Raw genomic sequence first — 27,292 nt, 5'->3', positions numbered from 1 at the left:
ATTACATTTGCTGCAAATATTGCAATTTAATGTGCAGCTTACATATAGAAATAGCTAGGAAGGCAGCAAAAAATGGCCACGTGTTTGTGCAGACATCTAAGTTGATACTAATATCGAAAGAGATAATATTTCAAATTTCCACTGCTTCACAAAATTCGAAATTGTAATTTATCAAAGCACAAAAGTGCCAGTACAGGAATATAGTTTGACAGATATTTTTGTAGGTACAACATGGACTTCGTTTTTTTATAAATATATCCAGCTACATTAACCACTATATAGGAGAAGCATGTGAAAGACATCTGTCCACTTTTCTGAAATACATTAAGGTCATTATCACCTTCTTAAGCAGCACCTCATTTGTAGGCAGCTTTGGCTTTCAAGATCTTTTGCATTGCAGGCAGTTTAGAGAGCAGAAACAGGGAGCATTGCATATCTCCACTGAACACTTGTGGTGTTTCTTGAGATTCAGATGTTTTGAGTGACCAAATTCATTATCCATATTTTGATAATTTTGCAAACCTGCTTAAAAGGACTTTGACTATTGATAAAAATACTCTGGCTGTCTGAGGTGGGAAATAATAGTTAGCAAATTTGGATGACGTTATGTTAATACGCATACTTTATATTACAAAAGCATCCAATACAGGACTTTAGTCTTATATTTAAGTAAAAAATATATGTAGTAATTGTTATGAGCACCTGCTGCATACAATATTGATTATCTTTTTCGCTCTTTATGAATTTAACTTGCCAAACGCTCACAATATTCTTGCATTTTAGTCTTCCCATGGATAAATAATACCAAACAGTCAACGGGTTTTGAATTTTAACAGACCTTTACCATGCTAAGTCATTTTTAAGCCTATAGCATTTCATTGCTAAGATTTAAAGGAAAATGGGCAGTATTTGTCAGAAGCTCTTGAGATATACAGTTCTTTGTTCTACAGGAGAATAATCATCATTGTTCTATAGGAGAACATAATTCTTGAGGAAATAGAATTGCGAAGGGTCGCCTGTAATAATAGACAAATGTACAACTGATGTTTAGTCCACATGACTCTCTCCGTTTCACATGCCCTTTCTCACCACAAGACACAGGCATAATGAAGAAATAAACAAATGATTCATGTTTGTTTTGAGTTTTGTATAAACCAAAGAAACGAGACCTGTTGCACTTGTGTAGTAAAAGATGATGGACCTGGTGCACAATATATGAGGTGAAAGGATTTCTTCTGCCTTATTTAAAGCGAGTATGAATCAGACTAAAAGGAAGAGCAAGAAGAGGTGCAGAGCATTTTTCCTTCCCGTTTCAGCCAGCCGAGATCCCCTCAATATTTCTATCAGATGAAGACTTAAAGTCATTAGGTCAAAAAATTATGTCGTTACTTGTATTTGTCAGATTTGCAGCCATGGAAGAATATATGAAAACACTGTGGAGTGCCATTCCCAAAAGAGAAAAGTGTGGGAGGTCTAAAGCAAGATTTACACATACGTGGGTACTTGCATCCCCTACACTAAAGCATTTTCCTTCTGCACTCCTTCCTGTCCTCTGCCATTCCCTTTTCCTTCCTACACGCTTTTTCTTCTCCCGTTTTGTTATTATTTGCCTTGCCCTTTTTTCTCATCCCTCATGCCACTCATCACCTGATGTCATCCATTCCCCCCCGGATGGCTTCCTCAGCGCTTGCGCTCCTCTTTCAGCCTGCTGGGTCAGGCCGCCAGAGTAGTTCCCAGATGGACACCACAAGCCCTGCAGTCAGCACAGCCAAAAGAACCAGATGTTTAATCTCTGGAAAAACATTTTCTGCTCATGAAGTCTGGGAGCTCTGTCTGGCTCTTCACAGCTTCCAGATGAACTATTGCCATTCAAATGAAAATTTCTAGTTGTTGTCCTGTTGCTGGAATATCCAGCCTTTCTTTCTGTTTACATCAGTAATAAAGCTCACTATTGCATTCTGTTAAATAATTGCAAGGGAAACAGAGGCAGAAAAGGATAAAGAGCTTTGCTGTTTGGATTTGTAAGGGCTTTGCAAAGCTTGCAGAAAAGAAGTCCCATCTAAGTCCTCTTAGTGGTAGCGTAAGCATTATAGACTATATAAACAGGCTCTGTTGCTACTAATGGTTAGTTTGACTGATAAGGTCTTATTTTTACATTAACATGTATTGTATTTCTAATAAACTACCTCAGGTTATTTACTCCTGAATACTGTATTTGTCAAGTCATGATCAACCTCTGCTTCAGCTGACAGCCTCTTAAAAATGCACTTGGTTATAAATAGGAGAGTATGAAATGAGTGAAAAATAACTTTAAGAAGTTTTTACTTTCTACAAAACGTAGAGAAGCAGAGCCACAACGATATATGATTTCACTTTTGTGAACCTTTCCTTCCTTTCCCCCTTCCCCACAAATTTGCTTTTACTCTGGCTTGTGCCTGTTCTGCGAAAGCCAGCTTGTGAACTCTTTCAGAGCAGTGGCCTCGCAGTGTGCTTCTCCTCATCACTGATAGATAAATAACATCTGAGCTCTTCAGTGGGAGTCAATGGATATGTAGCGCTTGGGATTCAGGAAGGTGTGCAGCGATGCTATGGATTTAGGAGTCCTAGACAAGGAAGGCTTCTGCTCTTTGAAATCTCAGTCTACTTAAAGCGTCTAAGATAAGGAAGGGCTCAGCCACTCTAGCTGGTGAATGTGTAGGATATTCACTAGCTGGAAGTGAAATTTACAATGCAATTGAAACCTCATCATTCATTAAAAATATAAATATCCAAATGGCATTGGGTTTTTGTTTGCTTGCATCTTAATACAGAAATAATGACCTTGATGCAGATCATTTCCTGAGGATTAAGACTGCCTGTGCATCAGGCTGTCATCTACTCCCGGCCAGTCATTAATCTCCAGGAAATCCTGTGCCAAATTTGCTTCTGCTTAAGTGCTGGTCTTGCAATCCTTTATTCACTGAGTAGTCAGCTGGACTGTTCATACCAACATTACTCATGTGAATAAGAGTTGACTCATTAGACTTGGTGTATTGGCCAGGCCTCGATCCAAAATCCAGGGAATTTAAACATATCGTGGGAATCACTAATCATTTCTGATTTTTTTTCCTCTATTCTTCCATGTATAGAAAGCTTACCTTTTCCCTACAAGCTATAGGTTATACAGCCTATCCACCACAAAGAGTTCTAGGGGAGGGTTGGGTACTCTCTGTGTTCAGGGGCTCTCTTGCTCTTACACCTCAGAAGAGTACATCTTTCAGGAGTGCAGAGGGAGATTTTCCTCCCTGGAAGTTCCTACAGAAACTCTCCAGAAAGAAGAATATACCAGAGTTGAAGTGGGTATTCAGAACATCGGTACAGCCTAAAGCTACGTTGATTTTCTTGCAGACCTTTCCGTATCATTTCCACATCCATTTTCTTATCATATCCCGCCTATTAGTCTACTGGTGCGGAACTGCAGGCCAACTAAATGTCTTCCTTGGCAAGGGAAAGATTTAGCTAGCTGTTGACTCACTTGCTCCAGCATGACAAGGATATAACTCGTATGCAAATGTAATCCTCTGCATGAAAATGAGTATGATATAAATCTCTGCCCTGGCTCCGTCCCCAGTGAGAGTTACGCATCTCTGTCAGTTTTCTTCTATAGCTTTCTCTACTTCTATCTCCAAAATGTAAAATTACGGGATAGCTTTTTGCAGTACTTCTGCAGAAAGGTTGTTATTTATCATATTTGCTTTGCTTTTTTTCTTAAACATAAGTATGGTGCATGTTACCAGTGAGAGATGTAACCTTCTGTTACATAAAGCTGAGCTGACGATTCTGTCAGTTCCTTCACTAAATGCGGAAAAATGCACTACTGACTCTAACTGCTCTGGCAGAAAAAAACCCTGAAACCTACATTCATGATTTATCAGAAAAATAAAGAATGCTGTAATTCTCAAAGTTTTTGACCCAGTAGCAATTTATAATTAATTACTAGAGCCTATTGTATTCCTAGCTATTGATCTTAAGAATTTCTCAGCTTTTCAGTTAACCTCAAACTTTTTCGCTTAGTTTTTTGCTGCTCTTTCTGTTCTTGTCTGAGATGGCATGAAAAATGCCAGCTTACCCCCAGTACTGCCTGTCAGGGGTCGGGTAACTTTCCTTGGACTGATCACCCAGCAGCCTCCCAGTCCTGGATCTCAGACTGTGAAACCCTTATGCTCTTATTCTTCCCTTGGCCTAGGTTAAGCTGCAACAACAAGTCTGGGCTCACTCTCTTCAGGAAGCTTTTCTGGCTGAAGTTCTTTGTTTGATGCATATATCCTCGGAGAAGTAAGGCCAGGCAGCTCAGCTTCCGGCCCGCCCTCAGGCGGCGCTCGGCTCCTGCCTTGCTCAGGCAGCCTGAGCATTTCCCATTTCCCCACTTCCAGCATGCGGGTGCTGCGGGACTGCAGTGCACTTCCTAGCACGATGCCAGAGGTGAAAGAATTAATTCTTAAAAAATAATTTGTTTCGTGTCTCCTAGCGACAGCTGCACTTTATCTAACACAAGGAGATATCTAGACAAAATGAATAAAAATGACTATGCATGTTTCTGTACTCTGGATTCTTCATCTGTGAGTGTCCTTGAGGTGTGTCTGTGGGCACCCAAAGAAGTTCAGCATCTTTCTTGAACACTTCTTCTAACCCAACTCATAACAGTTCTTGGTTCCTCTTCTGGACCAGCGGTGAGAAATAGCCCTCTGAGCAGGAAAACAGGAGCTTTCTTGTTTTCTCTTCTGCCAAAGGCTGAAGCGGTTGCACATCCCTGCTAGAGTAGTTGGGGACTCCCTGCCAGGCTCTCACCCAAATTAATAGCTGTGTATTATTATCTAGTGTCTTCCCTTTATCTCCATCCTCTGGAATTTCAATCCAGTATGAAGATAGCTCTCCAGTGAGGCCTCCTTTGCCTTGTCTTTACCTTTTAACTATGGTACAGCCCAGGGAAATTATTTTCCTAATTTAGGCACCTTCATTGCTTGCTTGATGTAGATGAGATGAATACTTTCACAGATATCTCCAACAGCAAGCTGAATGTATAGGCTGAAGGTGGAACTGCCCACACTGTCTCAGTAAGCCACAGCATAAGTAACACAGAAAATGGGGATTATGTGCCACTAAGAGCAGGCTTATTTAAATAGACAGAATAGTATTTTAGATAGCCCTATTAATATCTGTCAGAAAGTAGAGAAAGAAGCAAATAAAATCACTGTTTCCCCAGGGAACTGCAGAATGTTGCTAAGGAGTTCAAAGCCAAAAATGATAGCAGCTGAATTTCCAAACTTCCATGAAGAACACTGGGGACATAAATCTCACTTTAGCAGCTGTGGAATTTGATCTGTCCACAAAGATGTGTACTTCTGGCATAGAGGAAATGACGTTTTAAGCTAATAAAGATAATTTTGTTATGATGTTATGATTCAGTTGATTTATCTAACTTTGCATTGTAAATTTACATCTAAAAGCAAACAAGTAGAAACTTGAGGTCTGAATTATTTTAACAAGTGGGTTTATTTAGCTTACATGCAGGGACCACTTCATTCTCATCGTATTTTTGGGATGCTGATCTTGATTTTCCTAAAGGCAGTGGCTCTGCTTTCCTTGACTATAGTGCAAAAGTGCTTGGGACTTTTATCCAACTAGTTCATCTGTAGGTAATGATATGTATCAAAAATTGGATGTATTTTTATTATACATAACTCGGGGCACAAAGAAACCCGTGTAAATTTCTCTCAGAGTGGACAGCTCAATGACATGTAGCTGTTTTTTGTGTTGCGCTCAAAGTCTGCAACAATAAGTGTCAGGTCTATTTACCATCAGCTGGTTCCAAAACGTAGACAGGAGAAGGCTGCACACTCTACTAGTTTCACTGACAGAATTTTTAACTATTTAAAAACTGAAGAACAGTTCTCTCTTTCTTTTCTAATAATTTGATTTTCCCCTACTTTTATTAAATTACCATTTCAACGTTGTGAAGAGACTCTAATTCTACAGATAGTTACTATGAATTTCTAAGAAAAGGAGCAATCAAGTTGAAGGAAAAAAGAGAGAGAGAGAGCACTCCTAAATCTTTATAGCCTTCTTTGAAATATTTTAGAAGGAGAGAGAGGTGTACGCCCCACTATTGTTTCTTTGCAGGTCACTTTCAAAATCAGAATTGCTCTTTGCAGGTAGTAAAATTTACATAATACAAGTTGTTTATGGTTTCATGGTGTTTTTTTCTTATTTACTTTTGAAATTTAGGAATTTACTTTTTGGGGTTGCTTTGTGGTAAATGTTAGTTTTCTCTACAATTTATTTCTACGCATCATGTTTTATTCTTCAACTAGAATCTACTGAAGCTGCTCACCTCAGGCAAAATTCATGCCTCAGATCTCCGTGGTGCTTTCTAGTGACATGCCGTTCTTCAGGCAGCATATTCGTCCTGGGTTTCCCTGCTCAGTGTGAAAGGGAGACATGAATATTTAAATAAAAGCATTATCCCAGGGCAGGGTACAGCTGTCCTGACTATGCATTTCCATGCTTAATAAGTTCCACTTCTTTTTAACAGTAAAGAATACAAATAAATTATAAACCTGTACAAAGCTGTGAATAATAGTATCTATGGAGGGAGGTTCTGTTGAGGTTGGAAGTGGTAGATTTTCGGCCAGTTTGTATATGGCAGATAACTTAATCCTCCAAAGGTTGAGTGGGTTTTATGATTAGACTGTGAGAAGAACATACGTTTCCCTTGCATTATTCTCATCAGATGTGCTGATAATCAACAGCCATTCCCTGCCATTGGAGTTGCACATGTCCAGCTCCATAGAGCTTGGGCAAAATCCTAGCCCCATCAGAAGTGCTGGTAACGCTCCCAGTATCATCAACAGGACAAAGTTTTCAGTTCTGCATTCTGGCATTCCCTTTCTCACAAATGTCTGTAAATTCTTCAATGTCAGTGGGAATTTTGTTTGATCAAGACAGGGTCAAGTCTTGTATTACAGATCAACTATCCTTTGGTGTCATTATGTTGCAGAGAATATATGGCACTAGTTTTCAAGAGTTTGCAAGCAGGTGGTGTAAAGATGAGTGAAAGAAAATAAAAAGGAAACAAAGCTATCAGGAAGAGGTTAAGCATTATGCTGATCATCTTCATGTTTGTCTTTAAAAAAAAAAATTAATCACCCAAAATATCAAAATTATGATCTGCCTCATAATATTAGTTTGTCTCTTCTTTTTTGCTGGTTGTGCATCTTAGTAAGATGCCATTGAGCTACCTTCCTAAAAAATTGTACCATTTAATCTCTCTAGTATATCTATTAGAATCCTGTGCATCCTCTGACAAACTTTCTTTTGGCACCAAAGAAGATATGATGGACTATATGGACTGTAAGAACTGTGGATTTTCAATCTTATTTTACATGGTGCACTAAAAGTGAAGTAATAGGCATATCTTGCTTTAAGGTGCTGTTATTATCCTCAGCTGCCGAGAACTCCACTGGTATATTTGTATACATTTTTGATTATGTTTCTATTCACATTCCAATTAAATAAAATTGCAGTAAACTAATTACAACAAAAACATGTGAGACTTTGTTGCTCTGGACTCTAAAAACAAATGTGGTCACCTTTCATCTTATCTTTAAGTTGCAAGCTTCTGTTCCTCTTCTCTCTTATTGTATGTCCTTACCCTGTTTTTTATTGTAGGTGTGCTTTTGTCCTGATAAGAATTTTATTAAAGTTGTCTGTTTTTCTCCAATGTGCTGCCTGCTGGCCAAGTAACTAAAAGTCAGCTAAAAGTTTCAACATAAAGATCTGCCTTATAATCTTCATTTAAATTACTTCCTTTATTTTCTTACCTGTGTTAATAAAGCAACACCAGCATCAGCATAATCTAAAACAATAGAATTCTGAAAAGCATATTCATATTTACTGTATTACTCAGATCCAGAAGAGGCCCCTTGCAATTGTCTCTTCAGCAGCTCAATGGCAAAGCCTCCATTTTGCAAGAACTGCCAGCTTGAACGCTGGCAGCTTGACAGTTCACAAGCAAAAATGTGGGCTACAACAATGAATTATAGCTTGCATAATTTAGATTATCCTGCAGGCATTAGGGAAAAAATCTTTTGCCTTTTAAAGTAACATTTTTTTTTCACCTCTGCATTCAGCAGTGATAATACATAAGTCCCACAGCAGTCTGAGGCCTGTGGCTGTCCCAAATGAGATAGATGAAGTAGGTAATGAGTAATCTACAAGGGACGTAAGTTTATGAAATATACAAAAGGTGGGAGTCAAATTCAATCTGATACTCAACGAAAGAAATTTATTTCAAAAGAATTCTTCCTTTTTAAAACTCACAATGCCTGATATCCTTTAATTGGTGGGATTTATAGACTTTTCTATTACCTCAAAGTGTCTATGTATAAAGGCGTTATCTTTTGTTAAAGTTCTCCTAGAGGTTAGGACTCTTACTTTACACCTATATGGTGTTAATCTCCCTTAAATCTTTGACATGTTTTCAGCACTTAGATTTCTTTGTTCTAGATCTAACATCTTTGATGAAGCCAATCCAACTTTGATTCAATTTTAGACTGAATAGCTATGACAAATGATCTTCTGAAGTGAGCTCTTTTTTGTTTGTGGCTGGGTCTCTAATCAGCTAACTGAATTTTCTCAAGACCACAACAAATCTGGAACAAATCACAGAAAAGATTAGGGAAATAGACAATCTATGCCTACTTCGTGTTGTGATATGAATTCCTCTAAGTCCTTCACCTGAACTTCTCAGCCTTCTTTTAAAAGAAAAAGTAATTAAAAGCAAAGAAGACGCTGTAAAACATAGTGACAACAGTCAATGCAAATCCGAACTCATATCACAAAGATTTAAAGGAGGAAATCCTTCAAGAAGAAACTCCTTAGATGGTTGTTCAGGAAATCCATCCAGAACAAAAATAAGCAGATACTCATTATTATAAATGCACGAGGCTTGATTAAAACAATAGCCCAAACAGTAACGGCAATAAAAATCTGTTGTTCTCCGCTTCTTTAAAATTGCTACCAAATAAGCAAGTAACCAAAGAAAACATGCAGCATCTAGGAGAAAAAGAAGATAGGCAAAACATACTTCTTTCCAGAACTAGGTTTTCTGTAAAGCTCTCTCAATTTCTTGATTCAAAGTTCAGTTCTCCAGGGGACAGTATAATCAAAGAGGGATAACAATCTAAACTGCAGTTAGGAAATCCCATTTCCGACTTCTTCCGGCTCTCCTTGACAGGCTCCGCCTCTGGTCTCACTGCTGTTCCCAGACACAGAACTGCATTTTAATTCAAGCAGTACTAAAGTAAAGCTAGAGCCTCTAGTGCAGAATTATGTTGATATAAGTCCAATTTTCATTGCCTCCATTTGTGAAAACTTGGCTATGGACAGACATCCTCTTTTAGATCCAGCCAGTCAATGAAGTTATTACACTCATCATCACTTTGCTGCCAGATGTCACGGCTCAGGCCTGTCTGATAGCTCACAGGAGAGCTTTCCAACCTGGCTCAGCAAAAATGAACTGGGGTGGCTTATGCACTTGGGACAGAAATATTGCAAACTGCAGTGGCAGGACCTGCTGGAGGACTTCAGTAAGCCCCATCGCCTGGGGGACAAGGCCTGTGCGTCGGTCACCTTCAGATCCCGCAGGGCTGTAGTGTGCAGGGAACCTTTGTCGTTAGTGGTGGGTCCTCTGTTCTCTGCCTGACTGAGACCCTGCTTCCACAGTTTTCTTTTATATTTATTCTGGCCCTCTCAAAAGCGGAAGAGAATCCCTGTCGGGCCTAAGTCACAACGAAGTAGATCATCAAAAATGTGTTGTTCATTTGAGTAGACATAAAACTGAAATTCTGTGTATTTTCCTCATTAAAAAAAAAAATCTGGCCTACTTAGACTAGATTCCATCTATTCTCTCCTTTTCCCTGTCCCAACTTGCACTCAGAAGGCTGCTGCCCAGTAAGTGTGGATTATCAAATTAAAGCCTTTGTTGCTTCCTCTGAAGGATTGTCGGGAACTTGCTGACTTTCAGAGCTGTATGAACAACCTTTTGCACAAAAAATCCCTTCTATCTCCAGCAGTAGGTTAGGATTCTAGTTTACAAGATTTTTACTAAGTAGTTTTGCTTGCTTTCAAGTCATGGTTCTTGGCTGCAAGTTCACTGTCAATTTCACTTGCCAATTTCTAACCTCTTTTTTATTTCTCTTCTCCCTTTTGTTTTACATTATTCAGCCCCTTGCTGAATAATGCAATATGTTGCAATAATGTTTGCATTATTCAACCCTTCCACGGGTTGAATTTATGGGTATGAAAACCCACGAAAGATTTATGCTCTCCATTTGTTACTGTACCAATAGCCCCAACCTACAAAGACTTAGGCAAAATCTGTTTTGCTCACAAGAATGGTCCTATAGATGAAGTTAAGGCTGAGTCCTGTGAAACTGTTCCTTCACTAACATTAAGCATTAAGGTGTTTGCCCGCAAAGTTGCTAGGTTGTGTTCATCATCACAGTATCTGCGTGCCTGTCACTCTTTAAGGTTTGTTTATGGGAAGGATGTACTGACAGAAGAAATCTCATCTTCTGATACTTTGCAGATTGTAAGACTAGTTACAGGATATATAGCTACTTTATAGGTAATTAGAGGTAATTGGTTTTATTGGTTTATTGGTATTCTGTCCAGCGGCAGAGCTGAAAGTGACCGTCAGTACTATACCTACCATCTTAAAGGAAGTTTTTTCCGAATATAACCAGTGATGTCATACATGAGTCAACGTATCCAGTGACATAAGCAGAATCTTCATCAATATGGAAAAAGATATTCACTGCCATCCTGCTTGTGCGCGAATGTCTCTGAATTCCTCTTAAGCCAAGCTGCTGCTGTTTTTAATAATCATCAGTTATGCCTCTATGCCTTCATAACTGCATAAATCAGACACTGGGAAGATAAAGAAAATGCAACAGCAGAGTTGCACTAAAAATTCAGGGATTACCTTCAGAGGTTTCTCTTCAGCAATTTTACTTTAAATAAAAAATAAGTCCACGTCAAAGATTTTAATTCCCTTAGAGTATATAGAAGAAATGTGGCAATAATTTTGATGCAGATGTGTATTTTTGTGTAAGGTCAGAATCTTGTGCTTGTTTAAGAAACCCACAATGCATTACAGTGTTTACAGTTAAAAAGATCCAATTCCTGAAGTTCTGAGAGTCTGAAGTAACATTTCTCATGAAGGGGTACACGCTGTTAATATCTATAGGATAACAGTTTTAGCAGTATAGGTTGCTATCTTTAAAACAGCTGTGTGTCTTACCAAGTATTCTGAGCAACACTGAGCCAGGTTCACTTCTGACAAAACCAGGGGCGACTGCTGTCAATATCTGAGGCCTTCGTGGCAGCAGAGCAAGGAGCAAAGAGCTGTGGAAATACTGGCTACACTTTATTCCAATGGGAGCTGGGACACAACACTTACTTAACAGGCAGAAGTTAGTGTTTCACCCCAGACAATACTTTACCGAATGTGCCTGGCAAAAATAAAGAGATTAATTAGGTGTATTATTTGAAATTACAACTAATATAGCATTGTTGACTAACAATATTATTCTTTCTGGTCACCTAGATATGGTGTAGCAACTACATATATGGTAGAAAATAGTAGGTAATAAGGCAAATGTTGTCATAATCCTTCAGGAATGTCAGGCAAGATTACCAGCAACTCTCTGTTCTCTTCTGGTTTGAAAGTATGCAGAAAGGAAGAAATTAATTCAATGACTATGTGACTGCCCGGGATCAGCTGTTAAGCTGCATTTTTGCATCCTCTTCACTTCATGAGACCAGCAGGGACGCTGGTACTGGCTGTCAGCCAGGCTGTCTGCTGTGACCCTCCCAGTGGGAACCGCGTGGAGTGTGGCATTAGACAGTGCTGTTTTAAGCAGCATGTATTAATAATTGTGTATTTCTAATGAGTTCCTCAGTCCTCTGAGAAAGGAGGGGGAGGAAGAACAAATCAAAAGTCAGCGTTCCCAGCTTTTTTCCTCATTGTCTGATAGAGGCTGCTTATATACATGATATGCTGGTTGCACTGTGACTTTGCAGGACATTGAAACTGACAGATTATTTCAGAAAAAAAAAAAAATCCTATTTTACTGTCTTTCCTTACAACCTCTCCGTGCTCTCCAAAGTCATCCTGCACTCTGAGCTTCAGAAGGGAGCACTAAACCTGAAAGAGTCTGCAAGAGAATATTTCATAATGATCCGCTACAGAGTTACCTGGAAGAAATGACTTATAAGGCTTCAAAGTTGAGAGGAGGGACATTTTAGGAAAGCAGGATCAATATGGAAACTGTAATTTTTCACACTTTTAGGATTTTTTTAAAGCATTTTGCGTGTCCAAATATATAGTACGCATCAATTTAAGTCAAATCTCCAGAATTGCTGGAGTCAGATAGCTAAACATATAAAGTCTCCTGATCTTGAAGCTACTTAGATTACTGAGAATTCAAACTGAATTCAAATTCAGAATTTTAGTCATATAGGGATTCATACTACACCTTGGAATGTACTTCATGTATTTATTCTAACATTCATTAGAATTTTTTTTCCCTAATAAAATGGCTTTGTTACTTTAGAGCAAATATCTTTAAGGTTAAAGTAACAGCAACATGGAATATTCAGATTTTTTTTTTTTAAGTGCAGGACTAGTTGGGGAATATATTTGAACAACTAACCTCATGAAACTAAAATTCTCAGATTTTTAAAATGCTGGAATTTTTTGGTCTCTTTCCAAGAATCCTTTATTACAGTATTTCAGATTTCCAGTCCCATTTAATATCAGGTGTTTTTAACAGCTGAAAACTTTTTCAAATCTACCAAAAATTTTTAAAAAGTACTTCAATTCAGTTAGAATTTTACTCCAGATTTGCTCCCAAATTTTTACAGCAGAAACCAGCACTATACATTGGCGGCAGTGAGAGTGCCTGGGTTTAGCTGTAAACTATGAATTAGGTAAACCTTTGTTTTGGAACGTTTTCATCAGGTTAATATGAATTTGTAATAGTATCTTAGCAACAAATTTGCAGAGGATTTTAACATCAGTGACATTTACGATCCGTTTTGGGGCACGTGGCTTTTAGCTCTCAAATATTTCTGTGGTGTATGCCGCATCCAAACTGTTGGGAACAGTCACTTCTACAGATCCCTTCCAGGTGCTACGTTCGAAAAAATATAGTGGACAAAGCAGATGTACCAAGTCAAGCCAGATTTAGTTGTCTGATTGATCTTTAAGAGTGTTTTTGTTGTTAGGTTTTGCCTCTGGTGTTGCTGAGCAGCACTGATGCACATATTTTTGTTGAAATCAGCAAAACAATTTATGTGAATAAGTGCGGTTTCTAGCATCATCACTGTGCATTGCAGTTAGGCTGTTGTTTGTATAAAATATTCTGCTCAGGGTATAGGACTTTGGGGAGTGTAATCTCACCAGCAAGATTCGATTTTTCCTGGAAATAGTTTTGCTAGCTGCGAGAATTCACCTGGTTTAAAGAGTGGTGTGTTGAATCGCTGGCACTGTACAAGCGCCTAGGACATGTCTAGCATCAGCATCGCATGCTCACATGGATCTGTTTGTTCCTTTTCTGTTTTATAAGGTCAGAGCCTCCTTCTTTTCCTTCCCATTCGTCTTATAGCTCTAATTTCAGATGGAGCAGAAGCAAATGCAGATCTAAACCTGATTGCCAGTACCTCAGTTGCCGTGCCTTGCTGCTGCCGCTGCTGCTTTTCTTTCTACTGGAGATTTGGCATAACTCGCCGTTATTGTGGGCTCCCTCTGAAGCCTCCTCTGCGCTTGTTGCGTTGCGTCAGAGGTCCCTGCCGCTGCCACCGCCACGTCCCGCGCTATCGCTGCGTTACCTCCGCGGTCTGCGGCCAGGGTGCCTCCTTCAGCGTCAGCCCTCCCCTCTCCCCCAGCTCGTTTCGGCAGCGGGGGCATGACTTTATCCACCCCATCGCTCCCAGCCTTGCCTCCTGCACTTGCATTTTGCTGCTCTCGTTACTCTCCGGTCTCTTTCGGCATCGGTTTCCCACTCCTGTCTCCATCCTCCAGTGGACGCCTCGCCCCAGTGTCTGGCAAACCTGGCCATGGACAGGTTGAGGCAGGGGTCAATGAGAACAGGTTCAACCGAGGGCCCGGGTCCCCGTCGTCAGGGGATGCCCAGTCCTCATATTAAGCAGCGCGCCAGGTTCCCGGCACCTTGCGCAGGGCAAGTCCGTCCTGACGTGATCAGGAGCTTTTCCCTGGATAAGGAATTCGGAACTTTAAGGCTCAAATGGAGATGTTAGGATGACAGCTTTTTCTACATAAAAGCAGCAACCAAGGTTATATTACAGTATTAAGAACATTTTTACAAAATAGTACGTGAATAACTAGATCATTTTAAAGCAAAATATATAAAATTATATAAAATATAATATATTTGATATAATTCAAATGGTGTATATATATATATAAAAAGTATAACATTGTCTTATATATAAAATTATTTCTTTAAATGACATCTTTCTTTGCCTTAAGAGGCTTAGAGTAACACCATATGATTATGGGCATACTTTTGTGCAAATAAGGACAGACTACATTGTACGAACAAGAGTATGTCAGTATTTGTAATGGATTTTGTTGAAGTATGGCCATGAAACACTCTTTACAATCAAGTGTAATTCAAGTTAAAAATTCTAATTGTAATAACATTCCAAGTCAGCATCAGCACTGCTTTGATTGAATGTTTGTGAGACAGCATCTCATAAAAAAAGATTTATATTCTCATGTAAAGAGTCATAATTCTTTAGATAATGTATTTTTTTCTTTATTTTGGATGCCTAAATATTTGGATGCCTGACCATTAAAAAGCTTAGTTTCCAAAGCCCCTGCTGATCGGGTCCTGTCAAGGTTTATTATGTGTCCCCAGATATGGAGGCACCAAAATTGGCAATCACCTTGAAGAGGCTGAATTGTAGATTTCAGTGCTTCTCCTGAGATCTCACTCTAGCTAGGTAAACTCTCATTTATCTAAAGCAAGTGACTTGTGAAATTTCCTGGGGGGAAAGGCTCTGCTATTTCTGTAATCCATGTTTCGCTGTCCTGCAGATTTTTTTGCATAATTGCTGTGAAGTTTATGAAGCACACGCGAAAACATGTACATTTCTTGAATGTTTGCTGGTTCCTTATCTTTGTGTCTTTTACTGTGATGTTGTAGAGCTTGGATCATATGGAAACCTAAAATATTATGACACAATGACTGAAGAAGGTAAGAAATATTTTAGAATTGTTTGTATGAGCTTTCTGTAAAGTCCTTCTTTAAGCGCCCTTTGTGTGTTTGCTTTTTCTTTCATTTTACGTTGTCCTATTTTCACTTTCTTCATTTCAGAATGATTCTTTTTTGCATGGTTTCATTGTCAGTGTGATCAGTTGTCGCTCTCATTTCAGGTTACTGTCATCAGCTTTTCAGTTTTGCTTCTTTCAGATAAGGAAATGCAACAGGATGTGTTTATTAAAGAAGGACATACATGCAGATCCACACTCACAAATGATGCTGAACTGCATAATATAGCTTGCAGTTGCTTGTTTTATGTCATGTTTTACTGTGCATTCAAGAAGATGAGTTCATTAATGGATGTTCAAATCACTCAGTTTGAGAACAGTTATTAAATCACCTCAGTTCTCTGTATTACTCAAAAGTAATGAATAAACTTCGTTAAAAAACGAGCCTTCACTATTTCTAGAATATTAATTGTGTGCTTAACTGCAATACAAAAGCTACATAAAATCCTGATTCTGCAATACAAGTAGGAAGTAATTAGGGCCTGAATCAGTGCTCAATGAATTCTCAGGGAATTTTTCAGCTGAGTCAAAAGCATTGCTGTTTATGATGCTAATTGAGGAGAGCAGTTAAGCGTATGCTTAATTTCCACCACATGCTTCAGTCCTAGTCCACTCAGCATTTCTGCAGTTGGGAAGTTTTCCTCAACTGCGACCTGATGGTTGGTGGGATCAAGGCCTTTTGTGCGGCTCTCTGACTGCAGCGCCAGGCAGATGGTTTCATGAGTGCTCAGTTTTGCAGTGAACGGCGTGCTGGAAGGTGGAGATAAGCCTGAGGCCTGTAGAAAAGTTAACCGCCTGTTCCTACTTAAGCTTAACTGTGGTAATATACGATGAATAGCTTGAGTCTCTTTTCTTAAAAAGACAGCTACTTTCTTGCTGAGATTATTTTCTAGCTTAGACTAATCTTGATTTTAACGTGTTTTAAGAAAACCTTCATTATACCACTTAATCCTGGCCATTTCTCCAGGAAAAGCAAGCATTAGATTCTGACTCTTTCCCATTTTCTACATGTGCTGTTGATGCTCAGGGAAATACAACCGTACTATTCTGGGGCCAGCCGTCGGAGGTGGTTCCTGCCACCTTCGTGCCTGAACAGCAAGATGCTGATTTCTCCTAGAGAAGGTGCAGGCTCCAGCTCATACAGAGGATAGCGTAAGCTGGAGGGCTATCTGCAGCTGCCCAGCTGGCAAATTCACTGTCCGATTTACAAGGATGGACGTGAGATAAGAAAAGATGCTTGAGAGGGGATTTTACCAGACACATTGGTGTTTAAGTTGTTTAAATACTCCTCCCAAGCATCTGGAACGAGTTGTTAACCCAGGCTGTTCAGATACAGCTACCAGGGCTAAAGTTTTTGCGGTATGTCTCATCTCAGTATTTATCACAATCGTGTTACAAATGTCATTTCTCATTGTAGCCTCAGAGTTGGACACAATGAGGTTTTTCTTTTTATTCTGAAGTATGAAGTCTACCATTTCAAAAGTAATCACTACATTAACAGACCTCTGAGTTATATAAATACTCTAATGGTAGTTAAATATAGCTATTTGTGGGAAAATATCCAAGTAGGTTTGCTCTGTACAACTGCTATATGTTATTAGCACATCCACACTGAATATCATGCTATAAATATTCAATGTCACCTTAGAGATCACCCTTCATGAATAAATAATCCAAGACCTTACTTACATTTTCTTCTGGTAGCAAAAATAAGGAAGGAAGCACTTTTTGTCTTGAGAAGTATTAACACTGACAAGAGTCTGTGATATTGGTTAGCTTCCCAAGTACAACTGTCATCATCATTGTTTTTACATGTCTTTAAAAAGCCAATAATGAGTAGCGTATCCCAGAAGTTGAATTTAGATCAAAGCATGCTATATTTTGAACTTTCCATATGGATATGCAAAAACATAATCCCATCACTCTGCATCACATTTCTTTTCATTATGCTTTTCTTCCTCTTTATCTTCGTTTTTTAACTGAGCTTTTTATATATTGTTATACATTAAGTTAGGCACAAGGATGTGTAAACCAATTATAAATCAATGTTTTCTTTGTACATTACAAAGAAAATCATGTACATCATGTACTGTAGTACATTCTTATGTCAGGGTCCCCAAACCCTAAGTGAAGATGGGTGGCAAATCTTTAAATCCTCTGATGAATATACCCAAGGCACATCAGTTCTTGCTGTTGCAGCAGAAGAAGCAGAGGCAAAGGGTGACAATACCAGATACAGCCAAATAGTCAGAAGGCTGTTGTGCTCTAGGTCTTAGAGACTGAGCTCTGCTGTTTTGTTAGTTCCTGTTTGGTCTGAAACTAACTTTAGGTTAATTGCTGATTAAACAGGCCCAACTTGGAGAGAAAATATACTCTAATAGCTAGAAAGACGAAAAATCTGCATGTACGTATCTTTCATGTGACACTTTGGTGACTTTTTAGCATTAAAGCTGAAAGGGTATAAGGAGGATTTCTGGAATTAACTAGTTGTGGTCTGATAGTTTCATTCCCTAACTGGCCACCAGCAGGCCAGGTAGGTACAGTTTAGTTGCTTGAACAGCCTTAAATTTGACAACTTGTCACTCATGTAAGCTTGGCTACAGTGCTAGCGTTGCACGGATGTAGTAATTTGCATTTAGTCCGAGGCTGAAAAGCAGACAAATGGTACAGTCTTGAATTTTCTAGACCAGTGAATTTCTCAAAATATAATACTTTTCTGTCAAATCAAAGGCTGCTGACCCAGAGAATCTGAGGCTGTAATCTAGGTTGCAGTCGAAGGAGGTGAACTCAGAGAGGTGTCAGCTGGAGTTACTCATGCAGGTCAAGGCACATGTACATTATACAATACTGATTTGTTTGCATGTATTCAAATATAACCAATTTAGCTTTAAGCGACCTTCTTTGCCAACCACCTGTCCTTGTTCTCCCATTTCTTCTTATTCTACCCTACCCAAACTGACACAAACTGCAAAATTTTTCTTGAGTTCAGCAAAAAAGAATTTTCTAAGATAGTCTATACTATCTGGGGTGTGTGGAGTCAAGAATTTTCATTGACCTAAATTCTCATGGAAGCAAATGAAGTAAAAACTACTTTAGGTAGTCAAACCTGTAGTACGTAGGACTGGTAAAGACAAAGGCCAGGCTTTTAGCTTCCCCTAGAAAGAAGAACAGTTACTTGAAATTCCTATGGATTATCATAGTAATCCCACCTGAAGATTAGAAAAAGGCATGAGAGAAGATCTGTTAAGGTTAAACATCTGTGACTTTCTATTAAGTATGAATGATTTAGAAATATCTGATATGATGTTATTTCCTAGTGGGTCTGTGCATACCTGGGCTTCCCTTTTGGCACACAAGTTTTGATGAGCTTCGTTTTTTAACTGATGGAGGAAAAATGAAGGAAGGGGCTCCACTTTTCTCTTGCATGTCACTTCCCTTCTGCAGGCTAGCAGTAGTGCTTTCCTGTAATGGCACTTCAGTTTTATACCTTTGATAGTCCATATTATGTCCTTTAATCATTTCCTTCCACTACTTGTTCACCTACACTGAGGCAATCAAATGGAAGGGAATGGTGTAAAGCTATGTGAGACAAACCATGCACTTTTTAAGAAAAGAAAAATGAAGAAAAATAGCGCTTCCATTTCAAATGATGAGTTTAATTTCCAAGATAGTGATTTGTAACTGTGGAATCTCCTAAATGAAGTAAGGGATGTGTATCTTGCAGTGTTAAAGTCAAGGCAGGAAGCTCTTTCTAAAGAAAAAATCAGCACGGAAGGAGGCCCATGACAACGTGACAAAAACTGAGGAGAACAACTTTGGGTTTTAAAGTCACATAAAGCAGGGTGAATCTCTGTAGAGACATTTAATTTTCAGTTCAATGAAGCTCAAATTTCTCTAAATAAAACTAAACAATTTCAAACAAAGCAACAGTGTCCCTAAAAAAGTCTGCATCATTTTAATTAAAACGGAACCTTAAATTAAAACCAGCCTGGAGTAGGTGAAAATGTGGATGTTTCCAGACATCCTTTTCAGAAAGTGTCTCGGTTCCTTCATTTGCATTGCTTCCAAAAATGCGTTTGTATATATGGGACATCACAAACCAAATCCTCAAATGTATGAAGCCAAGATGGACTCTGAAACCCACCACCAGCAATCTATGAGCAAAATGACACGCAAAGTTTATGAAAATTATGCAGGCACCTTTGAAAATCTACACATGCTTCCGGATAAGCTCTTTTTAATTGCCCCAGTGCTTCAAATGGTGTTAGAAACAGGCTTGACTTTTCCAGCATTTCAGCATAAACTATTTGGAAATATGATTTTGTTTCTATTTTTCTCTTTTTTTCCCTTCCATCTTCAGCTCATCTCATAACCTGAGCACTTCCCTTTCTCTTTGCTCTTTTCCTTTCTTTAACGCTTTTTCTTTTCTTCTTCTAACTAAAATTTTTGGCGTTGACCCTGTACACTGAAGTAAGGAGACGGCTTACTATTTATCACTGTGTTCTACTCTGCAATGTTTTTCTATAGGCAATTTTACTCTAGGTATTATATACCAAAAAAGAAAATCTTTGCAGCGTGTTCTTAATTGCTAATTATTGTTTTGGAATATGATGTGTTTGTGAAAAGATAGAGGTTGCTGAAAGGGTAGTACTTACAGCTATTTGTTAGATCTTTATATAATTTATATTAATTTTGAAGTGACTTGCTCTTGACAAATTAATTCCACTTCCCAACAAATGATATCTGCTAGTCCCATTGCACAATATGGTGTAGCCTCTGTGCATATGAAGGTGTTGGTACAGGGTTTTGAACCAGTATCTTATAATGGTATTGTTTTCAATAAGCTCCCATTTGTGAGAGGGGAAGAGAGGATTTGTTTCTTGACCTATGATTCATTCTTGCATGTCTTGTATTTTAACTTGGAAGCAGTGACTCTGTGTTATCCAACTCACTGAGTTCATTCATGGCTTCTCTGTACTTTCCACTGTTAATCAATTATCTGATTACATTGAAATGTATTTCGGCCTTTTGCCTGCATTCCTTTTGCAGCAAGGACAGCAACACTTGGACAGTTTTCAATGGATTTTTTTTTTAAGTGGAAATGAAGAATTGAAACAGGCAAGAGCCCTGGCTAGTATTAGTGTTTTTAATTAGAAGTATACTGTGCTATAGTTATCCAGTTATATTTAAATAAAGAGAGAAAAAAAGACTGAAAGAGCAATAGCAATGAGAATAAAAATAGAAAAGGAGGCATACAGCATCTTCCTACGAAACATTAACTATCATAACCTATTCAGGGAGTCCTTGTGTAAGATAATCAACTTAGAGGAAGGACTGAGTTAATTTCACTTAACATTTGCCGTCTTTGACATTGTCTAGTTTGAATACCTCAATTCAACTCAATAGCTGATAAAGAGTGATAGGACCTGAGACCTCTCTCTTAGGACGGGACAAGTTGCCCCAGAGACAGTCCAAATGATGAGCTGCGAGTAGATCTCTAGCTTCTCAGGGATAACCTGACGGGAGACCTCAATCATGTGGCAGGTTGAGAAGAACATCTTCCTTTGAGAAGCTTTCATGGAAATCATTTATTATTAAGATTTCTTCTTCTCCTTCTGAAGTGTCTGTAGCAGTCATAGGGGCACAGCTGAGTGCAGATTAACAGAATCAACCACAATCAGTATGATAAGATTTATAGATTCCTTTGAAATTCGGTGTTACTGTGCTGCTAATTCAGACCTGAAACTATCTGTGCTTGTTATCTTTATTCATCTTCTGTTTAGGATGAAATTCTACACCAGCCCTCTTATAGGTGGAACTTCAGTGACTGCTTCAGAAGAAAAACAATGTTTTTTGTTGTTTTCAATTTCTTGTTCAATTATTTGCTGATTTCTCAGAATAGGAAAAAAACTTTTATATTCTTATTTCTGTTAAAAAGAAAAAGTTAAGTTTATGTAAGAACATAGCGTTTAATAACGTTAGCTGCTTGGAAAGGGATGGAAATGGATTACTGGCACTGATTTATGGAGCCTAAGCTATCGCAAAGAAACCTGGCCTCTCCAAATGGTTGCATTTGAATAATGACAGTGCTTTCTTTTAGGAAAGTTCAAGGAGAGGGCCTCAATTCTTCATAAGATTGCCAAAAAGAAGTGCCAGGTGGAAGACAGTGAAAGGCGGAACGGAGCTGCTAATCGTGGTGAGTGTCGCAGTGCAGATTTACCACTTGTCCCTGAGGGCTTATTCGCTGTTTTATTTTGCTCGAAAATCCTGAAGAGCCAAATTTCCCCTTCTACTTTATTTTTGATAAGCTTGTAAAAAGTATTCTGATTGCCTATAGAAAAGACTGTGAAATGCAGGGACAGGACCGGGAGTGACGTGCAAGAGGAGAAAGGCTGATTAAGACATTAGAATGACACCCTGCAGGGAAAATGTGGAGAAAGATGCAGTGCTGATTTAGAACGTGCATTGACGTGAGAGGAATAGAGAGGCCAGACTTACTCCAAGTTTGTGTTTGAAAACTCAGTGAATTTGCTGAACTGTGAAAGGTTGGGTGAGGGCCAGACTGTGCTGCGTTATTTCCCTGTAATAGGATGTGCTAAAAAAGAACTGTTTTGCGCAGCACTTCTGCACATGCACAGCATCCTCACAGGCCTAACAAATAGCTGTGGTAGCCGCACCTGGTTTATAGCATTACCAGCTCATCTTCTGTTTGTTTTTTTTTCCGCCTATCCATATATGTAATGAAACCTACCCTGTATGCAATTTGCACTGTTTTATCTATCCTAAAGTAGGATTCAGCACTTTTCAGTTCATGGAGCCCTAAGAATTTTCTGGTGGAGAGGTGAAACCCCTTAGGCATTTTGGGCAGGTCATTTCCTGTATATTGTAGATTAATCTTTGTCGTTTCTGAGGTCGAGAACCACTGCTCTAGGGAAATACATATTTTAGATGGTATCATTCTTGTCACGAAAAGAAAAAAAGCTTTTGTATTTGAGATTTGATATGAGCATCTACAAGCTGCAGAGACTCAATTAGGCCCATATATGCCATTCTGCTACAAAATCAACTTACTGTCATTTTCAGTTAAGCATAAGAATTTGTCTTTTAGTTCAAAAGTTCATATATTAAAAGGAAATCCTTACCATGACCTCTCTTTTGTCTACTTTACCACTGTTTGTTCTCTGCTTTAGAAAACCAGATGCAAATGTGTCTGATAAAAGCTGGATCGTTTTATCAGTTGGATACTCTCTCTGACCTTGTGCTATATTTAGATACAATTTGCCTGCAGAATCAAGCAATTGGATAGAATAGTCTGTTAATACACCATAATGCTGGGTGTGGGGTTAAGAGACAACCCGAATGCACTGAGATAATTACAGATAGCCTGGCACACTGCTGTGGCTGTGATCTCACATTTTTAATTAAGAATAGTCTCAAGGTAGCAGTAGTGCAACTACATAGATGTATTTACCTCTGTATGCAAGGCACATTGAATACAGTTAGATACTGCTTTTTGCTATTCCCTGTAACTTTATATTGCCCAAGGGATTTTTGGCTATTGGCATTTTTATCTAGTACATACCAAAAGAGATAACTACTGTTTAGAGAAATCAGAGAAAGTCAAAGTAAGAATAAATTTGAATAAATCTGGATTCAGAACCCAGAGGCTCTGTTTTCTCCCTTTAATACTGGTAAAGGTTTTGCATGAGGGCTGTAGGATTCTGTTAAAAAGGTATTGGATCATCCTTTTATTCTTTTCCCACATTTTTGTAGAAACAGAAAAAACACGAATACTGTTTGGAAGTAACTTTACTAGTTGCAAAGGTATTCTGTACTACACCTCCACAGAGGTTGCAGAGGAAGTGTATTATAAAAGTTAAATGTTCTTTATGTATGTTCTTTACTGTCTGGACAGAATGCTATATGTCAGTTTTTACATTAAAAACTCAGCTTAGCCTAAGTAAACAGGGTTTAGTGTAAGTAAAGCATAAGTTGAGAGCACTGAATATTTTCCAAAGTCATAAAATAATGTACACTTTTTTAGAATGTGAGTGCCAATAGGATAGTCTCTTCAACAGCAAAGTCACCATTGGTCAGAATTGTATTCAGTGTGTGTCCGAGTCAAAAAAAGGCCATAATTTTTCTCTCTCTTCTTTGTAAAGGAGGTCTTGGTCCACCATCAGTATTTTATGATTTAGATAGACTGAACATATGACAACAATTTCACTAATAGATTTGTTATATAATATTCTGTTCTGTTGTTTTCCCGCTCCTGTTTATGGATGATGCCACAGAAAAAAGTGCAAAAGTGGAAGTTGCAGTAACACCACCGAGTGAATCGGGACCAGTGCAGAATGGAATCGCCCATAACGTTGAAGAGGAGGTTAATGTCTTTTTTATTCTTTTTAATTTCAATTTTGGTAAATATATTCTGTGCTTATTTCTGCTTTTCACTGAAAGTAATATCCTAATAGCAAGAAGCTGCTACTGTGAACTGGCTACATTATGATTAGCCTTCATTTTCAACAAAATACAATGTTTGAGGACATGTTTTGCCATATATAGAAGTTTTTCTCTTGTTCCCTTTGCCCTTCAGCGTAAGGTAAGGCTGGAATGGATTCTTTTAGGAAATGTGTTATTGCTCATCAGATCAGAAGTTATGTAAACAGCCCTTATACTATAATATAGCTAAGAGAAATTGCTTGTCTGTTTATCATCACATTGCACAGACCTTGTGCTCTTAAGAGGTGGCCTCTGATGCTGTAATTCATGGCATAGTCAAAAGTAGTTACAAAAGAACTGTGCACAAACTCCTCCTCAGTTCTATCTTTGAACAAAAATCTTGAAACAGGTAACAAATTAAGCTGAATGAGATTTACTCTGCTGGTGTTTCTTTGACTCTCATCGCATAAGGTTTAAACTCAGTGAAAGAAGACATCAAACACTTAAATTTACTACTTTTAGCATATACTTTTTGTAGACACTAATCAAGTAATTGCATGACTGTGGTTCTCACACAGCTACTGAACTAGCTATAGAGATGAGCGAACTTCTATTCTGTGTTAAATAAACTGTAATTCTCAAGCGTAGTGGACTGAAAAATTTGGCCCTCTCAGCCCCTTTTTTAATGTATTTAAAAATTTTAAAGTGTTATAAATCCCACCTGTTTCCCAAGTAGGCAAATAAGAGCAGAAAATGCTGGTGAATTGGCTTTGCTAAACTTAGGCACTGCCCTTTTAGATGAAGAGAGCAAAACCACACACAGGGAAAAGGTCTTGTTCAAGATAATCCTTGACGCAGAAGCCTGTATAGTGGTTTTGTTTGTGCAGCTGACTTCTTAGCCTTTTTCTAAAGCTGTAGTAACACAAGAGAGTTACTGCAAGACAAGCTTGAGCAGTGCTCTGCGCCACAGCATGAGCTTCCCCTTGCTGAAAGGGGGATGAGCTATCTTGTATTTACATACAGCAAAATCATGCAGAAAAAGGCAATGGCTGTGTCTGATTTGAATAGCCCAGGGTTTAGCTTTTTATATTTTAGTTGCTTTCACTTACTTTTCATTTATGAATATTGTTAGTCTGAATCAGAGACAATCTTGACTTGTTCATGTCCTGAGCAATGTCACTACAGCTGAGTAAAATTCTTTCCTTGAAAGGTACTGCAAGCCATAGGAAAAATTAAAAGTGGTATACAAGTCAGAGTGTTTATTTATTTCTGTTGGTCACTTCCTAAACACAATTATTCCAAACAAGGTAAATAATTTTTCCTAGAACAAACTTATAATAGGTGAGGTTATGCAATTTTGTGCAGCTGTCTGCCAGGCTGAGGAAAAAACATTTGTGATGCATAGTAGGATGCCTCTGGGAAGAGTTTCTGTTTGCTTTACCAAGCCAGAAGTGGAGGAATGACAAGATGATCGTGGCCAGTTGCCAGCTGGTGCACCAGATACGGCCAGTTATCTTTAGTTCTTCACTGCTTGCAGACAGTTTTGATCTCAGAAATAGGAATGGAGAATCGAGACCGAGGTTCTAAAAGAGCTGGACAGTTTTTCATGTCCTGAGTAATCACATAATGATAATGAATCTCCTGAGGAAAGGAGAGCAGAGTAGAACACTTAATTTCATTTTCTGGTGGTCTAAGTTGTCCAGACTGACATGCCACATGGAAGATCTTTGTCAGACTAACAAAACATTATTCTTAGGTAAACAAGGTGAGTATAAAATATCTAATAAAAATTCTCAGCATTCTACTTGCACATTACTTTAACACTCACCTTTTTAAGGCAAGTTAAGGTCAGTTTTAAGATCCATTTAGACCCTGTTCTGAGAGTCTGGCTACACCACTGCAGTGAAATATGTCTTTAGACTGTTTTTTTAGTTTAGCAAAAAAAGTAAGAAATCCAAAGCAGGGTGTTTTTCAGACTTCTGTTCCTAAAGACTGATATCATGGAGGCATAGCTTGGTATAAGCTATTAAGGTGTACAGAAATTAGTCTGTGGGACATATGAAAACTCAAATAGACCTAGAGGAAAGAAGCTTAACAAGGAAACTGATTTTGCTTTGTGATGTTTTTCCCTGAGGTTGTTCAGTGAAAACAATGATGGATATGCAATCATACGCAATCATATCTCACAGCAGTGTCCATATGCTGTCTTTTTGCATCATAGCAGAGCGGTTTCTAAGTTTGTTCAGAAATCTGCAAGGTCAAGCAGCCTCATTATCCAAGACAATGGTTTCAATTTCAGACAACTGCAGGATAAGTAGATAAAATTTTGCAGAAGTAAATTACTCAGCAATGTCTTCCCCCCTGCTCCTCCCAACTTCCTTTAGACATCTTAAACTTTCAGTAGAGCAGGTTTTGGAACTTTTATGTTAAATTCAGCAAGCATCAGGACATTCTGAAAATATACTGTTCTGCGTCAGAGGTGGGATGCATTATTTATCCTTATCAGGATGACAAGGCAGATCGAGCAGAGAGGCCTGTAACTGATACTGGAGTGATTCTGCAGTTTCAGCTCTGTCAGTCTGAAAGAAAGAATTTTAGGTGTCTGCTGTCACAATAACAAATAGCAGTCGCCCAATAACATTTTGAGATAGCCCATGCCAGCTCCTTCCCTGGTGGCCTTGCTAGTTTTGTCCTCTTCCAGTGATAAACTGACAGTTGCTCCTCTCTCAGGTTGTTTCAGTTATTGATATGCTGGAATCTATGGTTGTAAATTAAAAATACACATATATATTTTTACAAGCTCTAATAAAAATTAGCTGCTCATCCATTCTATTTATTTAAAAAATAAATAGATCTGTTTAGCACTTAGGACCTTACTTCCCTGTGAGGCTCTATTCCTGCTCTCAACTATAAAGTGACTTTTGTTCAGTATATTGCCTAGTTGTTTCTCCACAGCTTCTTGGTATGCTTTCCTCAGCTGAGGCATCACCCTGAAGCCAGTACTGGACTTTCTGAGACAGTCAGCCAAAGGTAATAAAACAGAGCAGAACGCGGAGAAGGGTAGGAGATGATGAACAGAAAGAGAAGGAGGAAAAGAGATTTAGATAATAAAAAGAGCAAGAATAAAGGTCAGAAGGGACAAAAGCAAAGACAAAAGCATCACTCTCCAATTGCTTTCTACTTTGCATATTGACTGCATGGGCACTAGTAGGATTACTCCTGAGTTATGAAAGTGTAAGCAACAGCAGAATCAGACATACAGCATTCACATGGCGTTGTCTTTGAAGACAGTTAGAATTAGAGGAAGGGAAATCGGTCGTTGTGCTCCTGAGCCTTCTTTCTACGTTCTCCAGACTTTGTCTGGACACTTCATATACCTAGGAAATATCATATTTTCAAAGACAATGTTACCAGCTCTAAGGTGCAGCTTTGTTCTGGGAAGTAATAATGAAG

At 38.5% G+C, this 27,292-nt stretch overlaps 1 protein-coding gene across 3 annotated transcripts in view; it reads left to right on the top strand.

Moving 5' to 3' along the window:
• The window catches only part of SLC24A2 (solute carrier family 24 member 2), a 109,133-nt gene that overhangs the window by 61,831 nt on the left and 20,010 nt on the right, over positions 1-27,292 (top strand). For 2 of the 3 annotated variants that reach the window (XM_068927413.1, XM_068927412.1), the window contains exons 5-7: positions 15,273-15,323; positions 21,498-21,593; positions 23,692-23,780. In XM_068927413.1, coding sequence (XP_068783514.1) covers positions 15,273-15,323; positions 21,498-21,593; positions 23,692-23,780 — 236 coding nt within the window. The remainder of the gene's footprint in view (positions 1-15,272; positions 15,324-21,497; positions 21,594-23,691; positions 23,781-27,292) is intronic. The other variant, XM_068927414.1, reaches the window with a different exon arrangement.

This window comes from Struthio camelus, chromosome Z (genome assembly GCF_040807025.1).
Source record: "Struthio camelus isolate bStrCam1 chromosome Z, bStrCam1.hap1, whole genome shotgun sequence".
In the NCBI taxonomy this organism is placed as follows: Eukaryota; Metazoa; Chordata; class Aves; order Struthioniformes; family Struthionidae; genus Struthio; species Struthio camelus.
Note: the sequence above shows the minus strand (reverse complement) of the source record. Positions and strands in the feature narration are given on the sequence as shown.